An 18,621-nucleotide genomic window follows, 5' to 3' on the forward strand; every position below is an offset into this window, starting at 1 on the left:
AGCCTCCCACCCTCATGGGACCAAAGCTGGGAGCAGCTGTGGGGTGAGCCCCTGTTAAACCACAGGGCTGCGGGGAAAGCAGTGACCGTGGTGTGAAGGCAGGACTGGACAGAGTTGCTGGAGCTAGAAACAGGATCTTTGATTGAAGGACCAAAGAATGCCAGGGAGAGGGGATGGCAAGGCACCACAGTGCCCTCAGCACAGCAGCACTCTTGGGAGAAAACCAGGAAAATTAGTGTTTGGGCAAGGATCACCTTCAGGAAAGGGAAGCCAAGCACTGGCTTTGGCAGAGGTGAGAGGGGAAGAGAATTGATCTTTTTTTTTCCCCACTGAAAACAGCCTTTTTTCCCTTCTCTCCTCAGACGGTGAGACCTTTGCTTTGGCACCTGACCTACGACTACAGGGCTAGTCCTCCTTCTCATGTGGTTAATTTCTTTCCTGATTAAAAGTGATTAGGTAGCTCTAAAACCTGCAGAAATGTGACAGAGGGGAACAGAGACAAAGAGACCCTTCAAGATCTCTTAAATCCCCAGGGCAGTATTTAGAGAGCCCTGAGGAGAACTGGAGCAGAAAGACACTGCCAGGACCTCCCTGTCCTTCTCCTTCCTGCTGCAGCCTCCATTGCCAACATCTCCTCCACCATGTCGCTCTCTGAAGCAGAGGTGCAAAGTGCCCGTGGTGCCTGGGAGAAGATATATGTGGATGCTGAGGACAATGGGACAGCTGTGCTGGTCAGGTAAGGAAAGAGCCCATCCAGCTGCTGCCCCACAGGGGTGAAGGAGGAACAGCAAGGATGGCGTTACTGCTTAGGAGCATGTCTTGATGTTTTTCATGCAGCTCTTGCTAGGAAGAGGAGCAATCCACACAAGGAAAAATGAAAAGAAAGGGGTAAGGGGATGGGAAAAGAAGAAGAGACAAGAACAGTATCTTCACCCATAAGGTAAAGGAAAGAAAGTGTGGTATGAAAGAGAACAGGAACAAAATATGGGCCTTATTTCCATCTACCTCTACCTCGAAACTCTTTTAATGCTCTTTTTAAATTCAGTGTTTCACTTCTGATTCTTCTTCAGCCTCAGTCCATCTGTTTCACTGTATTATATCCTTTCCTCTCTTAGCTTTCATCCTCTTTCTCTATCTTCTGTTCACTTTTCACATATTCCACTCTCATCTGGGACTTCCATCACTCCATAAGCATGGATCAGTTCAAATACTATTTCTGGTTATCAGACCTTTAGCCCTCTCTCCAGCTTTTTTGTATATCACACCTTGTGCCTGGATTACCCTCATGAGCCCCTCACCTTACATGCTGCTCTTTCCTTCTACAGGCTACACAACCTGAGCACAGTTAGGGTCCAAAGTGCAGCCATAAAATGTTGGTAGCATCCAGTAGCTTGTCTCCCTGGGGTAATTTACCCTAGAAGGTTTTGCTTTGGTGTCCTACAGCCCCAGACCTGCCTGTAGAGAAGTTCAGGGTTTCCCAGGACAGGAGAGACATGGCCATACTGGAAAGAGTCCAACAAAGGACCAGGAAGATGATGAGGGGACTGCAGCATCTCTCCAATAAAGGCAGAGAAAGCTATGACTGTTCAGCCTGGAGAAGAGAAAGCTCAGAGGAATCTTAGCAATGTGTACATTAAAAACTTGAAGGGAGAGTGCAAAGAAGGCAGAGCCATGCTCGTCTCAGTGGTGCCACAAGATAGGACCAGAGTCAATGTGTTTCAAATTGAAACACAGAACAAGGTTCCCTTGAACATCAGGAAAAACTTCTTTTACTTCTGAATGCAACTGAGCACTGGCACAAGTTACCCAAAGAAGTTGTTGAGTCTTCACACATGGAGATACTCAAAAGCCATCTGGCCATGGTCCTGGGCAACTGGCTTGACCAGTGGTATTGACCCAGGTGACCTCCAGAGGTTCCTTCAAACCCAACCATTTTGTGACTCTGTGAAATGCAATGTAGAATTTGGATATTTCAGACGGATAAGCAGTTTACCCAATAGAGTAAACTGCTTTTTTCTAAGAGTTTGACCAAGATGACTGTAATTGATCAAAGATAATTTCAAACACACTGAATTGTGTTACTTGTGAATAAATTACATGAGCAGTACCCTATGCTCAAGCAACAATCCATCATAGTCAGGAAGAAAGCTTTGCAGTGGACTATAGGAAGGGGTTAATTAACAAAACCAATAGTAGGGTTTCTCTATGAAGACATCCACCGGTATCACAGTGGTCATATCTGCTGTCCAGAGCATCTTTGGTGTTGGGGAGGGTGAAACAGGGAAACCTTATGAATGTGATTGTTTGGCACTAGATTCTGAAAATATGAAGGCTAGAATCAAAGTAGAAATGAAAGCCTGCTTTCAGTCCTAGGATACTGAGTACTGGTTAACCAAAGAACAATAGCCTAGCCAGCTAGAGGAGAATCCCTGTTGATAAAACAATGTCCTTCTGCTGATAAGAAGAGTCCAAAGGTAAAGAAGCAAGGAAAGAACTTGTAAAGCTGTGTAGAGTATAAAATGCAACACTGTATGTTAATATAGGGAAGCTCATAGGTTGTATGTAAATTCTTTAGTGGGTGTGTCTCATGGTGATTGGTTACTAAGAATTAGACTGTTCACTATAGAAAAAGATATATTGGATTGTAACAAGAACTTCGCTCTCTTAACTCTTAGCTCTTCCCTCTTCTCTCTTACCCCCTCTCCCCCGCTCTTACCTCTGAAATCCTCTCCCTTACCTCTGACCCCTTTACCCCTCTCCCCCACTCTTAACTCTCAGCCCCCTCTCCCTGCTCCTACCCCTCTCGTCTTCCCTGCTCCCTCCCTCTGGTTTTTCCCTCTTTCCCTCTGTTGCTCTTACTCCCTCCCTCCCCCTTCCAACCTCACCTCCCCTGCTCTACCTGCTCTCTCTCCCCTCCCCCGGAGCACGTGGACGCTGAGGCTGGTGGCGGACACGGGTCTCCACTCCTTTTACCCTTATAATAAATTGCTTATACTTGAACAGCTTGACTCTGGAGAAGTCTCTCATCGCGAGTGAGCGTTTCTTCACTCCAATATTTGGGAATATTGAACAGTCACAGTCACCCCATGTGAACCTGCTCCCACTTCTTTGTGAAAGTAACACAGCGTTAACACTGAGAAAATATTAACTTTAGAAGCAGTGGCATAAGTTCATTATAGGTTTTAACATCAAATGAGCAAAGGAAATACCCTGGGGAGAGGCAAGGGAGAGAGGATTGGCTGCTACGTGCATGGCGGTTAGGCACAGGTGCAAAAGGCAACAGAGAAACAAGGAATGCAGAAGTGTCTGTTCTAATAAAGAGATGGGGAAAAGGGACATAAATGCATAAGGCAAGGCTGGAATGTGTGGCCATGTCTCATTGATAGCTTGGTCCACAAGTCAGAATGTCTCTCATTCCTCAACAGGATGTTTACTGAGCACCCAGACACCAAGTCCTACTTCACACATTTCAAAGGCATGGACTCTGCTGAAGAGATGAAACAGTCAGATCAAGTCAGGGGCCATGGCAAGAAGGTTTTCAGTGCCATCAACGACATGGTGCAACACCTGGGCAACTCCGAGGCTTTTCTTGGGATAGTGACCCCACTCGGCAAGAAACATGCCACCCAGCTGAAGATTGACCCCAAAAACTTTAGGGTGAGTGAGCAGCCCTATTCCCAAAGAGTGTAATTGTGAGGAGGACATGGTTTCCCTTTTGACAGGTAGAACTGAGGAACATAGGCTTTGTATGTAGGAATACATATATATATGCCTCAGAGAATGGAGGTGGTAGAAGGTGAGATGGTTGATGGTGGAAGATGGCAGGAGACATCTGGCACTGGTGGGGAAAACAGCTGTGCAGCAGATGTGGTGCAGGCAGGTGATGTGGTGCTCAGGTGGGAGCTGCACAGATGCCCATGAGCTGTAGAGGGTTTTCTCAGTGCAGTATGATCCCCACACCTGCCATTTAATAGCAAGATACAGAAAAGCATTTCAACCCTGGACTTCAGTCCCTGATGTATTTTTATCTTGTAACAGGAGCTGAGCTTTTCTATAACAACTAAACCAGCTGTTATTGAGCAACAGTGTCATCATTAAACAAACAAGCATTGTCATCATGAAAGAAATAATAAAAACAGGATCAAATTACTTGTCCAGATCCACCTAAGGTCACTAGCAGACTGCATTTTGTCTGCCTTCCATAGCAAAAAAGAGGCACTTTCTGGCAAAGATTATTTCCAAATGAAGGTGATTTCAAAAGCAGTTTTTAAATTTGGGCTCTATTTTCAATGAGTGGAAAAATAAGTGATGATTTCTGGCTGAAAATACTTTTTCAGAGTAAAGATGCACACAGAACAATAAATGCTGCACAGGAAAGGAGTTGGCCTATTCACCTACCTAATGACTGCAAGAACTCTGGATAGCTAATGAGCAGGAAAGATGAGGGAAAAACTTACCCCCCAAGCCATATATTCCATCGGTGTCCAACAAGGGGCTGATCATGGCCTCTAAATATTTGGGACAGTCTCCTGCCTGGAGGATTGCAGTGGATGTACAAAGCACATCAGTCCTATACAGCCAACATTAAGTGACAGGTGCAGTCAACATTAACTAGATACAACTAGGTAGTTAAAAACACCAACAGCAGTTTTTTGTGAATTCTATAATGCATCTCATTTTCCATGCCCTGTTACAAGCTCTGCAGGTCATGCGCTGTGAATTGTTCTCATACCCCTTTTTGCCCTCCAAGAATCCCAACTAAAGATACGTAATTTCTTATGCCTCTAATGTGGAGAAAAGTTCACACTGGTTGTTTCTTCTCTTCTCCTTGTTTAGATTATCTGTGACATTATTTTACAATTGATGGAGGAGAAATTTGGCGGAGACAGCAAAGCTTCATTTGAGAAGGTGACCAATGAAATCTGCACCCACCTGAACAATATCTACAAAGAGGAGGGTTGGTGAGGATGTGCACCTTCCAGGCTCTTTAAACAACTTGTCAGTACTGATTTGCTGCTTTTGGGCCCCCAGCCACAGCTGGAAAAATTAAAATTTAAAAATAAAAACAGGCAAGAAAAAAGGCTTACACAATATAGATATCAATGTCAATAATTTTCTTAGCAAACTGAGTTTCTACAGCTAAACAAAACCCACAGATACATCAAAGTCAACCAACAAATCCCAATATGCTTCGCAGTTTCAGCATTTCAGGTGGGTTCCTCTGGCCACCATCTTTGAAGATTACATTTTAAGATGGTGACTTTAAGATTTTTATTCCTAAAAGAAAGACTTGCTCCTTCTAGCAGCACCAGCAGCTCTTTGGCTTACCTACCACCTCTCCATGCTCATGGATGACCTGAAGGAGACCATTTTGAAGCATCTCCAGAATCTTGGTCATTATTTAAAAGGCAAGAGTATTGTTTTGTGTTTGAACAAGTGGGAAGTGGTGTATGGGAATGACCATCTGAGAGACATGAGCAAAGTCCCATCTTGCATGAACCAGGAGAGTCACCCAACCTTGGTTTCTCAGAGCAGCTTCCAGCACAAGGGATGATGACATTGAGTGTGGTCACCACTGGACACCTCTGGGCAGGGATGAACATCTTCAGGCTGTAGATTTCACTGTGTTACTCCCAGGAAACTACTTGGGTTGCATTCCCACATGAAGCAAGAGTCGAGTTCACTGGCTCTTGTGCACTCAAAATGCACCCAGCTGATGGAGACTGCTGTCTCGCTGCATGGGCAGCACGGGTGGCGGGGCTCAACCTGACATGGAACTCATCCTGTCCAGTCAAACAGCCTGAGCCTCCCTTCAGAGCTAACTGGGTCCTGAAATATTTAATTATTTTTCTTTGTATTCCTTAGACTTGGTGAAATAATCAGCTAATAACTGCAAATAACCACATGCTGGTTTGCTTCAGTGTAATGCAATAAACACAGAAAAAGCAGATGTACCCTCTCATTTGCTTCAGAGAAAAGGTGATGTGCAGCAGTGACAGCTGGTTACAGTGCACTTTTATTGGTGGTTCTGGGTGGGTTTCCAAAACCAGCTCAAGCTCCCACCCAGGCACCCATCACACTTGTGGCAGTCAGGCTTCTCATGGTTTTCACTTAACCATGAAGCAACAGTTTTCTAAACAAGTAAAAATGCAATTTTCCTTCATTAAACATGTAGTTTTCCTCACCCACTGCATTTGGCAAAGGATGCTAAATCCCAAAGTCCAGAAGAGGAACTGTAGCCAGAGAGGAAGATGGGGCAGGCTGCTTGATTTGCTTCAGTGTTCTATTCAGCTCGGGGAGAAAGGGGAGTGTATTGCACAGCACTGGCAAGGACTGTAAAAAAAGAACAAGATGTGTAAAAAAATGTTTATAGTCTCAAATCCCTCCGAGGGAGTACAAGTAGTTAAAGCTCTGAAAAGAGGTGCTGGCAGTTCTTTACTCCCATTGCTCTGCTGCAAACCAGGCTGAGTTTAGGAATATTTGAAGGCAGTAGTTAAAAAGTTACAGTGGTTCCAAAGAAAAGTCCCCACACACGTACCACCTTCTAGAGATGGAGACAGGCTCCAGCTGGCTGAAGGTGCCTGAGGGGTGTAAAAATGCCTTCTTTGCAGCCTCTGAGCCAGCACCTGGAACGATTCCTAACCCTTGTGCACTTAACTGAGCATCACCATCAGTGCTTTACCACAGACAGCATTTGTCAGATCATTTCAGCCTAAGAAAGGGCTGTACAGCCACGGTAGCTCCTGCTGCTCTCAGGCCCTTTGTGACCTTGCTGGTGTCCAACCCTGCTTTGTTGCTAGTTAATGCTGCCTTTCTGATGGTGCATCTCCTAGAACTCTGCTTGCCTGCGGTGCTCTGGCAGCATCTTGAGCCTAGAGGAAGGGATCTGGGACAAGCCAGAGCCAAGAGAGGTAAGTCATGAGAAAACTTTCTGATCGCCTGCTGACTCCATTCTATGCTCACAGAGGGGGAAGCAAAGATAAAGTGAGAGCCAGGGCTAGAAGGAAACATTTTTTCCTCTTTCCTTCTATTTCCAGCTGCTGATACAACTCCTGCCCAGCAGTCTGCTGCTTCTCAGTTTTGCAAACTGCAGGGAAAGAGAGATTTCAGGTCTTACTGAAAAGAATAAATCATTACATAAGGAACAGCAGTGCAAGAATTTATTAAGCAAGCTGAAAAAAGTGATCAAAACAGAAAACCCAAAGAACAAAAGAACCATCGTGCAAGACTGGACAAAGAGTGCATTAACATTTTTTATAAGCCTCTGCATCAGAAGAAACTACTCTCTACTGTCTGTGGAATAAACGACAATGATGTTGAGGAAGGTGGCAGTGAAATATGGGACAGAGAACAGTAAACTGGAGTGGTTATCAGGTGCTGCAGGCCCCTACACAACACTGCACACTGCCATAACCTCTGAAGTGTGGCTCAGTCTGCATTTATACTGAGCTTAATGCTGACTGCCACCCCCATCTGCTGTGTCCCCACCGCTAAACCCATCTGCTTGGATGTACCCACCTGTTGAAATGCATGAAACAGAAGCTTCTCAGCGTCCCTCAGAGAAAGAAAGGAATGCAGGGATTAAATTGGAGCCTTTAGAGAAACTGAAATATATTAAGCTGCACAGAAGTGAAGCAGGAGTGTAAGTTTCAGTTTTAAGTAAGTAGAAATGTATCTTAAGTGCCTTAAGAGTGTGTTAGCTAGCAAAAAGCTCTAAAGCCTAGTTTAAAGCTCAGTAGTGCTCCCTTTTACAAAATTAACTTAGTTCCAGACATAACAAACACATAGCAGAACATAGCTTGCATTTCTAGATAGAACAGAGAACTATATACGTAGATTTTGGGCAAGAACTGACGCTACTTTTGCACATTGGAATTAAGTTCAGTTTGGTGTAAGAAGAATGTTTTAGAATCGTGTTTTTAGCTGACTGGGTGATTTATGAATAAAATCCCCCTGTATTGGGGTGAAAAAAAAAAAAAAAGAAAAAAGGTGGGGGAGAAGCTGCTGCTTCTGCTCAGAACATCGGGACTCTATGCCAGAAAGCTTTTAGCATGGACTTTAATACTCTGAACCCTTTGCCTTTGAGACTGATGTATTCACGCAATAAACAACTTCACAACAACCAACAACTGCTCTTGTCTCTTTGAAGACCTAAGACCCACGCAAAACTCGACACCCACCCATGCCTTTGGCTGCCTTGCACTGGCCCCAGGGGTCTGAAGTCTTGCTACCATTCTCTCTTCAGCTACATAGATAATCTCTGCTCCAATATTTAACACTTGCTCAGTCATCCCTTTGCACTGGTTTAGAGAGCTGGTTTATCTCTTTTCTCCCATTGCTCCTGGGGATAGGTCATGCACTGAAAGAAGGGCTCCAGGGCAGGGCTATCCATTGTAGCAACAGGATGGTAACTCCCAGATTCAACAGCAGGTGGAAGGCAAGGGGACAGAGGAACAGCCTCCTGTGCCAGCTCCACTGCCAAGTCTTACCTTGTGTGATGGGATACAGTGACACGAGGCCAAGCACCTCTGCTTGGAAATGTTACCATTTTACTGTGTGGTTCCTCCTGCTGCAGTGGGAAAAGCAACACAGGCTGTGCGTCACTAGGCCAGACTGCCCAGGGAAGTGGCCAAGTTGCCATCCTTGGGGGTATTTAGAAGGTATGAAGATGTGCACTTAGGGACGTGGTTTTGTGGTGGCCTGGGCAGTGCTGGGTTAATGAATGGATCTGATGATCTTGAGGGGCTTTTTCAAGGTAACCAATTTGATGATTCCATGTTCAGGAGAGGATCTCTTTTCTGCTAATGTGCCACCCTCCAAGTCCTTCTCATCTTAACCTTTCTGCTTTGCACTCCCCTGAGTAATCTGGACTGATTATGAGATATGGGAATGATGCTTGTAGGTTCACTGCAGTTCAAACACTTTACATCAGTTAAGTAATTTACTTTTTCTGCTCATATTGTACATCTTCAGTTTGATAGAATTGCTATGGAGCTACAACTGCATCAGCAAAATTTCCAAGATCTCAAAAGCTGATCCTGAGCTACAGCATCACTAGGTTCCCTCAAGGGCTCCATTTCATTATCTGTTTAACCATGAAGACTAAGGTCAGTCCATAACACTCTTCAGCTGTGCAGCAGGAAATTTACATGTGATGAATACCTCAATTTTACACTCCTGGAAATGAAGGTCATTGGGTTCTGATGTGTGGAAGATCCATATTTAGGTACAATTCTTCTCTTCCGATATCGATGCTCCAAATCTTTTGCATCCTAAATGTGTTTCATCAGTCATCTTTTCTTCCCAACTGCACTTCAGTCCTGAATTTCCACAAGTAATTCAGATTATTTTATGAGGGAATCAGAGATAAGCCTTACCTTCTTGCTTAACATTTAGTCTGGTACTTCCTCTATGTAAGGGAAGGCCCAAACCCAATCACCCTTTTGTAATTAAATTTAAAAGCCATTTGTAAAATGAATGGCATATTGTTGAGAATTTGCTAGTGTGGAGTCTAGGCACTTTTTAGTCACAGTATGCAAATGTCATCCACCCTCCCTTCCTCCCCCTTTTTACAATACAAAATTTCCCACTGCTGGCTGCAGGGGGAGACAGGTCCTCATTATTTCTGGAATATCATTATTCCAGAAAAGAATTCCAAAGGAATCACTGGCACTGGTGCTATGTAAGATATATCTAGAACTGACTGCTCACCTTTTGTCACACCACTAGAATCCCATTAACAACTACGTGACAATCAATGTTACCAAGCACTTACACTCTGCTGTACCAGATGGACAAAACACTCCTAACTTCCATTCATCAAGCACCTGAGCCATCCACAAACTCAAGAAACAACCCCAGGAAGGAAACTCATACTCAGAATTCAAATGGACAAATGAATAAATGAATAAATGAAAGGGTTAAGTAGTTAGTCATCATCACTTTGGGAGCTTAAAATGATATGAATTCAAAGTGGAATGTGCAATGCTGGATCCAAGTCCTTGCAGAAGTGTAAAGGTCCTGCTGGAAACGCCAATGAATCATTACAAACGCTGCTCTTAAGCATCATTATTAGCTAACTCGGTGATGTGATCACAAGGAGGAAAATGTACCAGTATCTAAATTCTATGTGGGAGTAGGGCATATCAGAGTAGTTTAAATATCCCAAAGAATGTTCAATCCAACAGACTGGACAGCAACCCCTTTGTGTTTTGTCAGCAACATGGACTTGGATCAAGGGCACCCTCAGCGAGCTGGTGCAGTCAACACACTGGAGGAAAGGGATACCATCCACAGGGATCTCAACAGGCTTGAGGGATGAGTCTGTGCTAAGCTCAAGAAGTTCAACAAGGCCAAGTGCAAGGTGCTGCACCTGGTGAGGGCAATCCCAAGCACAAACCCAGGCTGAAGGACAAACAGATGGAGAGCAGCCCTGGTAAGAAGGACTTGGGATGAATGAGGGGCTGCACATGACCCATCAATGTGCACTCACAGCCAAACCTGCACCCAAAGTAGTGTGAGCAGCAGGGTGAGAGAAGGGATTCTGCCCCTCTCCTTTGCTCTGGTGGGACCCCACTGACCCCACCTGCTTCCAGCTCTGGGATCCTCAGCAGAGGAAGGACATGGACCTATTGGAGTGGGCCTACAGGAGGCTACAAAGATGACCAGAGGGACTGAGCACCTCTCCTATAAGGAAAAGCTGCCAGAGTTCAGATTGTTCAGCCTGAAGAAAAGGCTCTGGCGAGACCTTATATTAATAGCATATTGTAGTACCTAAAGGGAGCCTACAACTGGAGAGGAACTTTTTACAAGGGTATATGTAGTGACAGGACAAGGGGGAATGGCTTTAAAGTGAAAGAGGGTAGATTAAGACTGGATATTAGGAATCAATTCTTTGCAGTGAGGGTGCTGAGGGTTGTCCACAGAAGTTGTGGATGCCCTATCCTTGGAAGTGTACAAAGCCAGGCTGGATGGGGCTGTGAGCAACCTGGTCCAGAGAAAGGGGTCCTTGACTGCAGTAAGGGAGTTGAAACTGGATGGTCTTTAATGTCCCTTCCAACCCAAACTGTTCTATGATTGACTCTACATGTTTCTGCTTTTGAAGATTTTAGAATAATCAGGATTGTAAGCGGAATGACTGCTTATCCTAACACATATTTGTATGTTTAAAACGCTAATAATCAGATATTTTTTAAAAGACTGAACTGCTAGTTAACCACCTTAAGAGACCAGTATATCCTTGTTAAGTTATTGGACAATATGGTTTCATTTTAATTTTTTTTATTTCTTTTGTTCTTAATTTTTGTTTGTTGTTGCTGGTTTTTTTTGTTTGTTTGTTTTAATACAATTGAAGATGTACTCCACAAGAAAAAGCAGAAAGAGTCCTTATGGAAAAAAACAAATATATTGAACACATACCAATCAAATGGTACAGATATGGGACTGGCTTTGATTTCAAAATTTAAGTAGAAATAAAAAAGATGTAATGCAACAGCTGTTCAATTTCCAAGTCTAAATAGGCACTGTAAAAAGACATTTCCGCTTTCTCCAGCACACGTTCCTGTCTAAATGCTCCCACTGTAATCAACTCCTAGGATCCCAAACAAAAATAAAACCCAACACTGAGAACAGAGTAAAAGGTAATATCCATCCACCCACCCTCTTACAAAAAAGCAAACAAAAAAAAAAAAAATCCCCCCAAATACAACCTTTCAATGCTGCTGTTTTGACTGGAGCAGAATTGGAGAATTTATAAAGGTTCAAAAGCACCCAAGGCAAGTAGTACAATATAATTTGTTCACTAACTTGTATTGGAAAGGAGATTAAAAACATTGAGATCTGCATCTTGGTACATAAAACTGTTGTCCTGAATAAAGAGAAATTTTTCAGAAAAGTTTTACAACTTGATGGAAGTCCAGGACCCAGCTTTAGGCATCATTACTTCATGGGATTTAATTCTGACTTTGTCATAACCACTTTTATATACTGTACATCTACCCTAGTAGGATCAGTGTTGGAACTGCTCACTGGTGTCCCTTTGAACAACTGTAAACTAAACCAAAGTATGCAACTCCATAGGAAGCTAGAGATCAGGTCAATATACAGCCAGTTATATCTCCCCTGCTTCACGCTCCTCTGAGCTCCTCGGCTCTTCCGATCGGCCGTTAGCGCTTTCGTACGAACGTTTCTTGTCTTTGAAATCCCGCGGCGACCTCTCCCTCGAGCTTCTGTCTTTATCACGGGATGTTCTATCGCGATCCCTTGAACGCTCTTTGTCTCTGGAAGATCTTTCTTTAGAGGATCTGAAAAGTGCAGTGTATTTGAGAATTCAAGTTAGACATGAATTGATAGCTATCAAACAGCACTTAGATTTTATAGTTTTCTTCCTTTTCCAACCCAGTTTTAGATTTACATGAACAGAAGCATATGAGAAGACATCAAATCATTCTACTCTTCTCCCTTTCCTACTTGCCACTTCAAAAGACAAGTACGTTGAGGTAGGATTTAATCTACATTTACTACAGAGCCCAGATTAAGCACAATGTGCTTTACTACATCTCTTTCAGCCTCCACCTCCAAGTCTGGAGTAATTGGAGTTGAGCAAAAGTTTCTCATCCGTAGTCTCTAGTTTAAGAACAGTGTAGCCTTTCTCCAACTATAAATTACAAACTTAAAAAACACATTTAAAACATGAGTTTGCTTCAAAGTAGGGGGAAATTAACTTGAGTAATTCGTGAAGGGAGGCTCTGTATGACAGATACAAACCAAAACCGCAATCTGTTCTACAACCATATTTTGTTGTAAGAATTAACCCTTGTGTGACTTGGAAAGGTTGGGGTAATGTTCTTTTTAGATATTTTACTCTGATAAACAGGCATTTTCAAAACCTTTACGATGGAGACAGAAAAGACCTGTTTTGCTAAACAAACTATGTAGTTTTAAACTAAATTAGCTACCCATATGGGAGAAGAATGGATTAGACATCCTCCTCTATATTCTCTTCCAGATGCACTTAGGTCTGTTTTTGAAAAACATTCCATCTGTATTTTACCATGTACTGCAGTCACAAAATGTTCTAATACAGACTTTTACAGAAAAATCTTAACAGCTAGCCAATTATTTCCTAGTTGAAAAATTTGGTACTCTGCACAGTGAGACTGTACTCCCTCTACTTACAGAAAGTTACTGCCACTTCACCTCCATGCTTCTAAACTATGGTCTTCAAAATGCTCCTCTACTAATTTCCTTTTGTAAGCTCACAAAGATGTGACCTTTCACATTAGTTGCTCATGTGAAAAGATTACTTTCCCTAAAATGTAGTGTTTTGCAAGACTTAGTACTTGCAAAAACAGCGATCCACAGGCATTACCCTATTCCACAAACTACACGTCCCAGAAGAAGAGAAGCTACATGCCAAATAAGGGCTTCATCCTGGAGCTAGTACAACTGTTTATCAAGTATCTTGTGCCCAAGTCCCCTGCAGAAGTAACAGTGATTTATGTCCTGAAATAGTTTGAACTATAAGCCCTGCATGTGTGGCCACTTCAAAACATTTTATCTTCTTGCAGGTCAACAGTCTCAAGGTTTTAAGAGTGGGCACTCTTTCACTGTACTGCTCTTGAAGTATGCCACAGTAAGTAACCTATACAAGAAACAGCACACCTCCCTACCAAATACCTTGTTGTGCAATCCCAACTCTTTTACATTATGCTCACCTCATTCATGTAAAACAAGCCAGCCAGTCCTCAGGAGCAGACAGCAACTTAATCATTCAAAAGCAACAGTCCCAGCCTGCCCCCTGCAGTAATCATTCCATGAGAGGTCCTTGCAAAGCACAATCTTCAGATGCAGTGCAAAAAGTTTACTTTCAGGCATACCTAAACTTACATTTATCTGGTGCAGTTCTCAACAGATGGGCTCTGGTGTTGTGAACAAGAGCCCAAAGCAAAACCTGAATGTATTGACAGTAGGATGACTGTGTTCAAATGAAAATCAGCTGTTTCACTTTCTATGCTGCACGAAACTGGTATTACGAACTTGACAACAATGCTATGTAGCACTCATCCAAAACAGAAATCATATATAACCCTGTTACTGTTAAATAAAAAAAATAGAGAATAAGTCACTCTGGTCTGTCAAATCATAAATATGCTGAAGTTGTAACTGAACTCTGAGACAGGCTCAAAATGTGTTGACATTACAAAGTAATTACAAAGCAAGAAATTAATAAGTAAGCATAAACTTAATTTAGTGTGAAAATTCTCACTGTGTGTTAGGAAAAGTAATTTATTTCTAGGGCAAGGTTCACCTCTTTTTGGAGCTGCGTTCTCGGCTCCTCTCCCTGGAGCTGTGCCTGCTTCTATGATGGCTGCGGCTCCGGCTGCGGCTGGTGGAACGGGACCTGTGGCGGTGACGTTTCTCACGGGATTTGGAGCGAGTCCTTCTCTTCCGTTCCCGCGAGGCTGAGCGAGAGCGGTGTCTGCGGCGATCTCGGGACCTAGATCTAGGAACAGAGAGGGCTTACAGCACACACTGCTCTCACCAGTACACTGTGAGCATGATGCACGCTATGTGTAAGCAGATCTGTATAGAGAATGGCCTGCAGTGTTCCAAGTCGTTGCAGTGTCTGATTCACAGGCCAACAGGGGAAAGCAACATTAGAAAGGCTACAAATTCCTTTTTGACTAATGCAGACAATTTTAGAGGTTATTCATGACTGTATGGTTACAGCACAGCCAATTGAAGCTCCTGAAAGCAAATAAAAATATGAAAAAAATCTACTTCTTTATATTTTAAACTAGTGTCTTTATCAGGCAAAGAAGAACTTAATGATGCAGTGACAGGGATCATCCACCAGAATCTATGTGTTATGATGTTCTTTAAAAACTGGACTATATTGTTCCCCATAGCTACAACAAAACTTATCTGGAAGGTTCTAAACACTACACAAATTTGGTATTTTCTGATTATTTTTTTTTTTTTTTTCCCCCCAAATCATTTTGCAATCATACCTCAGTGGTGACCTTCAACTGTGCAGATTTGAAAGGACACTCATTGTATTAATGGGTGATCTGATGAGCTATCTGGTGCTTAGGGATTTAAAACACATGGGCTATCACCAAAAGGTATTAGCCAGAAGCTTTTGTAAAGAAGAAGCAATTCTCTGTGTTTTAAGTGCTACTTGGGACACGAAGCTGCATTGTAACAGCCACACAAAATAGATGCAGATGTATAAACTCAGCAGGATGGTGATAAATAGTGTACAAACACACAGAGAGATGACTATGTAACAGAAAGCTTTGTTTGTAAAGATGGACATCTTAAACTAACAGCACTACACAGACTTAAAAAGTTCCAGCTCGTGAAAGGCTAACTTCACCGCTGGTATTCCTTGTCTGCAGATTTATATACCTTTTGGCATGCTTGCTGTGGGATCTGGACCTGAAATAAATGGAAAATAGTAATTTTTCTTAAGAGAACCTCACTATCAAATAAAGTGCAATTTAGTAATAATAAACCAGACTAGTTGACCTGTTCTTGCATTTCTTGTTTTAGTAGCAAGTACTTAAAGGCCTTTTATTTGATGTCAACATCTTTGTAACAGATTTATCAGGAAATACATCACTGTTTCGTGTTGGTTGCATTTTTTAAAATTTGTTCTTGAGGCTAATCCACTAGAAGCCCAGAAGATTATCTAACCACCTTTTTAACTCACATCCCTCCCACAAAAAAAGCTTACAGTTGAAAAGTCAGTATCGCCTTATTTCCCAATAGGCAAATAGAACCAAACTGCAACAGATTTCAGAAATTCACACTGTTAACCTCAGAAACTTAATGTATTGAGAGAACTGCAGCTCAGGTTCCATTCCACTCCAGCCCCACCAGGCCAGGAAGCTACTATTTCACAGAAGAACAGGGAACTGCTTTCCTTAATCATACACTCAACTACTTCAAATAAAGAAAATTTCTAACATCTCTGAAGAAAATTGCTAAGAGATGTACGGAGCTCACATGTCTAAGCTCACATCTGTCAGGTCTCCAAACAAGGTACACACCTGAAAATTATGTCACTTAAAGGCCCTTTGTTCAAATATGTAGAGACAATACTATTAGTAGTTTTTAAAAAGGCTTTCTATGAGACCAATTCCATGTTCTAAGATTTAGAATGAAATTCCATCCCAATCATTCTAGATTCCCAAGGAATGCAAACTACTGTAATTCTGCAAATTTAGAAACGTGTATGAACTATATCAGAGTTTTCTTATTCAACATAAATAGGTCATAATGTACATGCAATTCAAACAGATCCCTACCTCCTTAGTTTCTCCCTTTCTTCTCTTTCCCTCTCCTCTCTACGTTTCAGGCGTTCCTGATTTCGTTTCTCCTGTTTATCAGCCACAATCCTCTGAAAGCAAAAGCATATATTTTGTTGTATTAAAAAATATCTCACATGAAGGTGCTATAAAAATAATCTAGATAGTTAACATTCAGTTCTTCCCCTCAGGCATATCCCCTTTCCCTTGTGTATATTATTCCCGCTCTCTTCCTCAGTATATGTACATATAGTTTATTTTTTTTTTTCTTGAAGAAAAAGAAGTTATTGCAGAAGAGCTGCACGTGGGTGTTACACGAAGACCTGAAATATGCAGAATTAAATATTTAAGTTTTTAATAAAGGGGACTTCAGAACAGTAAGTCATGCCTTTAATATGAGAGTTTCCATGCCAATCCTATCATATTTTGGCCTGGGAAAAGACAGAAAGGAATCAGAATTGGGAGAGTTAATTGTTTCTTAGAGGACTTGGTTGGGCCAACATGTAAGTTTTGAGGCTACTTGTTTCTGTATTATGACTGTGGGACAAAGTTAGAGCAGATTCTTCAGCTGATAGCCCCCAGGGTGAACTCACTACTACTGGGGACAAGGCACGCTCAGTAGAGGGCCCTCAGATGTGGAACTCACAACTGGAGATCTGGCCAAACCCAAGTCTTGCCACCTTCTGGACATGATGCAAGAAATTCAACTCTTTGTAAAGACCTTCTTCTGAGAGGTGGAATTGCCCCAGCAGCATCTTGATTAGATCTCTGAGGAGAGCTCTGAGGAAGGAGGGGATAGTTATTGTTTTCTTTCTTTATTAGCAAAGCACTTTGAAAGATTAATTTATAGATGCTTTGGGAATGTGAAATAGTCATCCATGCATATTTTGTTCCAAATGGTGTAAATAATTAGTTATTTCAACCCTTTACATCAAATTATATCTGTATTTCCTTGTACAACATCAGCAATCTAACTACAAGCAAGGTTTCTTGTTCATGTGACTCTTTGCATAATTTCATGGAGGGATGAGAGGAAGCACACATGATCTGTTCTAGGCATCTAAGATTTAAGTTACACCAGTTATAGTTAGGAGCCTAAATTGCCAACATCATCAACAGGAAGAGCTGGGCTCTCCAAAGGGTAAGTCACAGTATGCATGCAAGACAGCTGGAATATTAAAGAACCAAGTCCATTTATTCAAATCCAGCAGCAGCAATTTCTGCTCTTAGGACTTCAACCAATTTACTTACTACCTTTAGTGATTTCTACAGTTAAAATGCTTAATTGAGCTGTGAACTCCCTAATTTGTAAATTAATGTCATAAATGGTATCACTGTTCAAAATCCATCCTCTTGAAAACTAGAAGCCCAGAATATAATTCCAGTAAATCTTTCTTCCAGCATATGATTTTCTGGTCAAGATAGGTTATAATATTCCAACTGTATTCAAATGTTCAAGCTATAGAGAACATGCAACCTCCCCATAACCATTATTTCTGACTTCAAGATATACATAATTTGGTATTCCCACTTTGGATAACTAGAGCCTTGAGTTGTTGGATTCTATTCAAAGTAATTTCCTAATCTTTGCTCAGGTAAAATAAACAAATTGAATTTTAGTCATTCACCACACAGCAGGTTGTTTTGAGTTCCAAGCATTTCTTTACATTTTTTGGGAAACTTTTCCAAGTGTTATCATCCTCCTTACTACATATATACAGTATTGCTCTTGTATTTTCAAGGGTCTCTTTATTACTTTTAGTCAATCATGTGGCTAAAAGCAAAGTTCATTTGGCTATCTCCTATGACTGCTAAGCGTGTTTCAATATTGCTGCTGTTCATTCAAAATACAGGTCTCCATTTTACAAGGAAATTCAAGTTCTTTGTTCCCAAGATGCATTACTTTGAATGCATGTTTTAATCTACCTCAGTGCAAAAGAGGTCATCTTACAAATCTGTTGAGGTAATTGATGCTAAATTAGAATGTTTGTAGAGTTTTTAGGCTAATTAAATCCAAAAGTTTAAAGTGATATGAAAAAAATTTACACACAGAGAAAGAATTATTCCATTAAGGCTGCCTGGCAAATAATTAAGTAGCAGCACACACAAAAAATGTAAGAATGATTTACCCTGAGTTCCTCAAGTTTCTCTCTTATTTCAATAAATCCCAAATGTAGTTTTCCTCCAAAGTGATCAGCAAGTCGTCGGTCATTGTCGTGAAGACCAAGATAAGCCGAGCACACTTCACAAACCCTTAGCTTCTGCTGCTGAAAGCTAGATGCAGGCATAGAATTCCTGTATACTTCCT

General features: G+C 41.9%; 2 protein-coding genes across 10 annotated transcripts in view; one reads left to right on the forward strand and one right to left on the reverse strand.

Moving 5' to 3' along the window:
• Positions 1-593: 593 nt before the first annotated feature.
• Positions 594-7,212, forward strand: LOC111931140 (cytoglobin-like). The gene is made up of 3 exons (XM_086887563.1): positions 594-736; positions 3,426-3,657; positions 4,837-7,212. The coding sequence occupies exons 1-3, from the start codon at positions 642-644 to the stop codon at positions 4,963-4,965; spliced, it is 456 nt and encodes a 151-aa protein (XP_086743689.1). The 5' UTR covers positions 594-641; the 3' UTR covers positions 4,966-7,212.
• Positions 7,213-11,263: 4,051 nt separating this feature from the next.
• Positions 11,264-18,621, reverse strand: part of LUC7L2 (LUC7 like 2, pre-mRNA splicing factor) — a 29,713-nt gene continuing 22,355 nt past the window's right edge. For 7 of the 9 annotated variants that reach the window (XM_086887559.1, XM_086887554.1, XM_086887558.1 and 4 more), the window contains 5 exons: positions 18,443-18,619; positions 16,314-16,405; positions 15,412-15,441; positions 14,309-14,503; positions 11,264-12,302 (listed from right to left, as the gene is read on the reverse strand). In XM_086887559.1, coding sequence (XP_086743685.1) covers positions 12,110-12,302; positions 14,309-14,503; positions 15,412-15,441; positions 16,314-16,405; positions 18,443-18,619 — 687 coding nt within the window. In that variant the 3' untranslated portion in view covers positions 11,264-12,109. The remainder of the gene's footprint in view (positions 12,303-14,308; positions 14,504-15,411; positions 15,442-16,313; positions 16,406-18,442; positions 18,620-18,621) is intronic. The other 2 variants (XM_086887560.1, XM_086887555.1) reach the window with 1 other exon arrangement.

This window comes from Cyanistes caeruleus, chromosome 4, assembly GCF_971803275.1.
Source record: "Cyanistes caeruleus chromosome 4, bCyaCae1.hap1.1, whole genome shotgun sequence".
NCBI lineage: Eukaryota > Metazoa > Chordata > Aves > Passeriformes > Paridae > Cyanistes > Cyanistes caeruleus.

What these genes read in the sequence shown, in the direction of transcription:
- LOC111931140 (XM_086887563.1), top strand. Translation starts at nt 642, where the DNA reads ATGTCGCTCTCTGAAGCAGAGGTGCAAAGTGCCCGTGGTGCCTGGGAG. An exon ending in GGGACAGCTGTGCTGGTCAG is followed by an intron (nt 737 to 3,425) that starts GTAAGGAAAGAG and finishes ATTCCTCAACAG; the next exon opens with GATGTTTACTGAGCACCCAG. An exon ending in TTGACCCCAAAAACTTTAGG is followed by an intron (nt 3,658 to 4,836) that starts GTGAGTGAGCAG and finishes CTCCTTGTTTAG; the next exon opens with ATTATCTGTGACATTATTTT.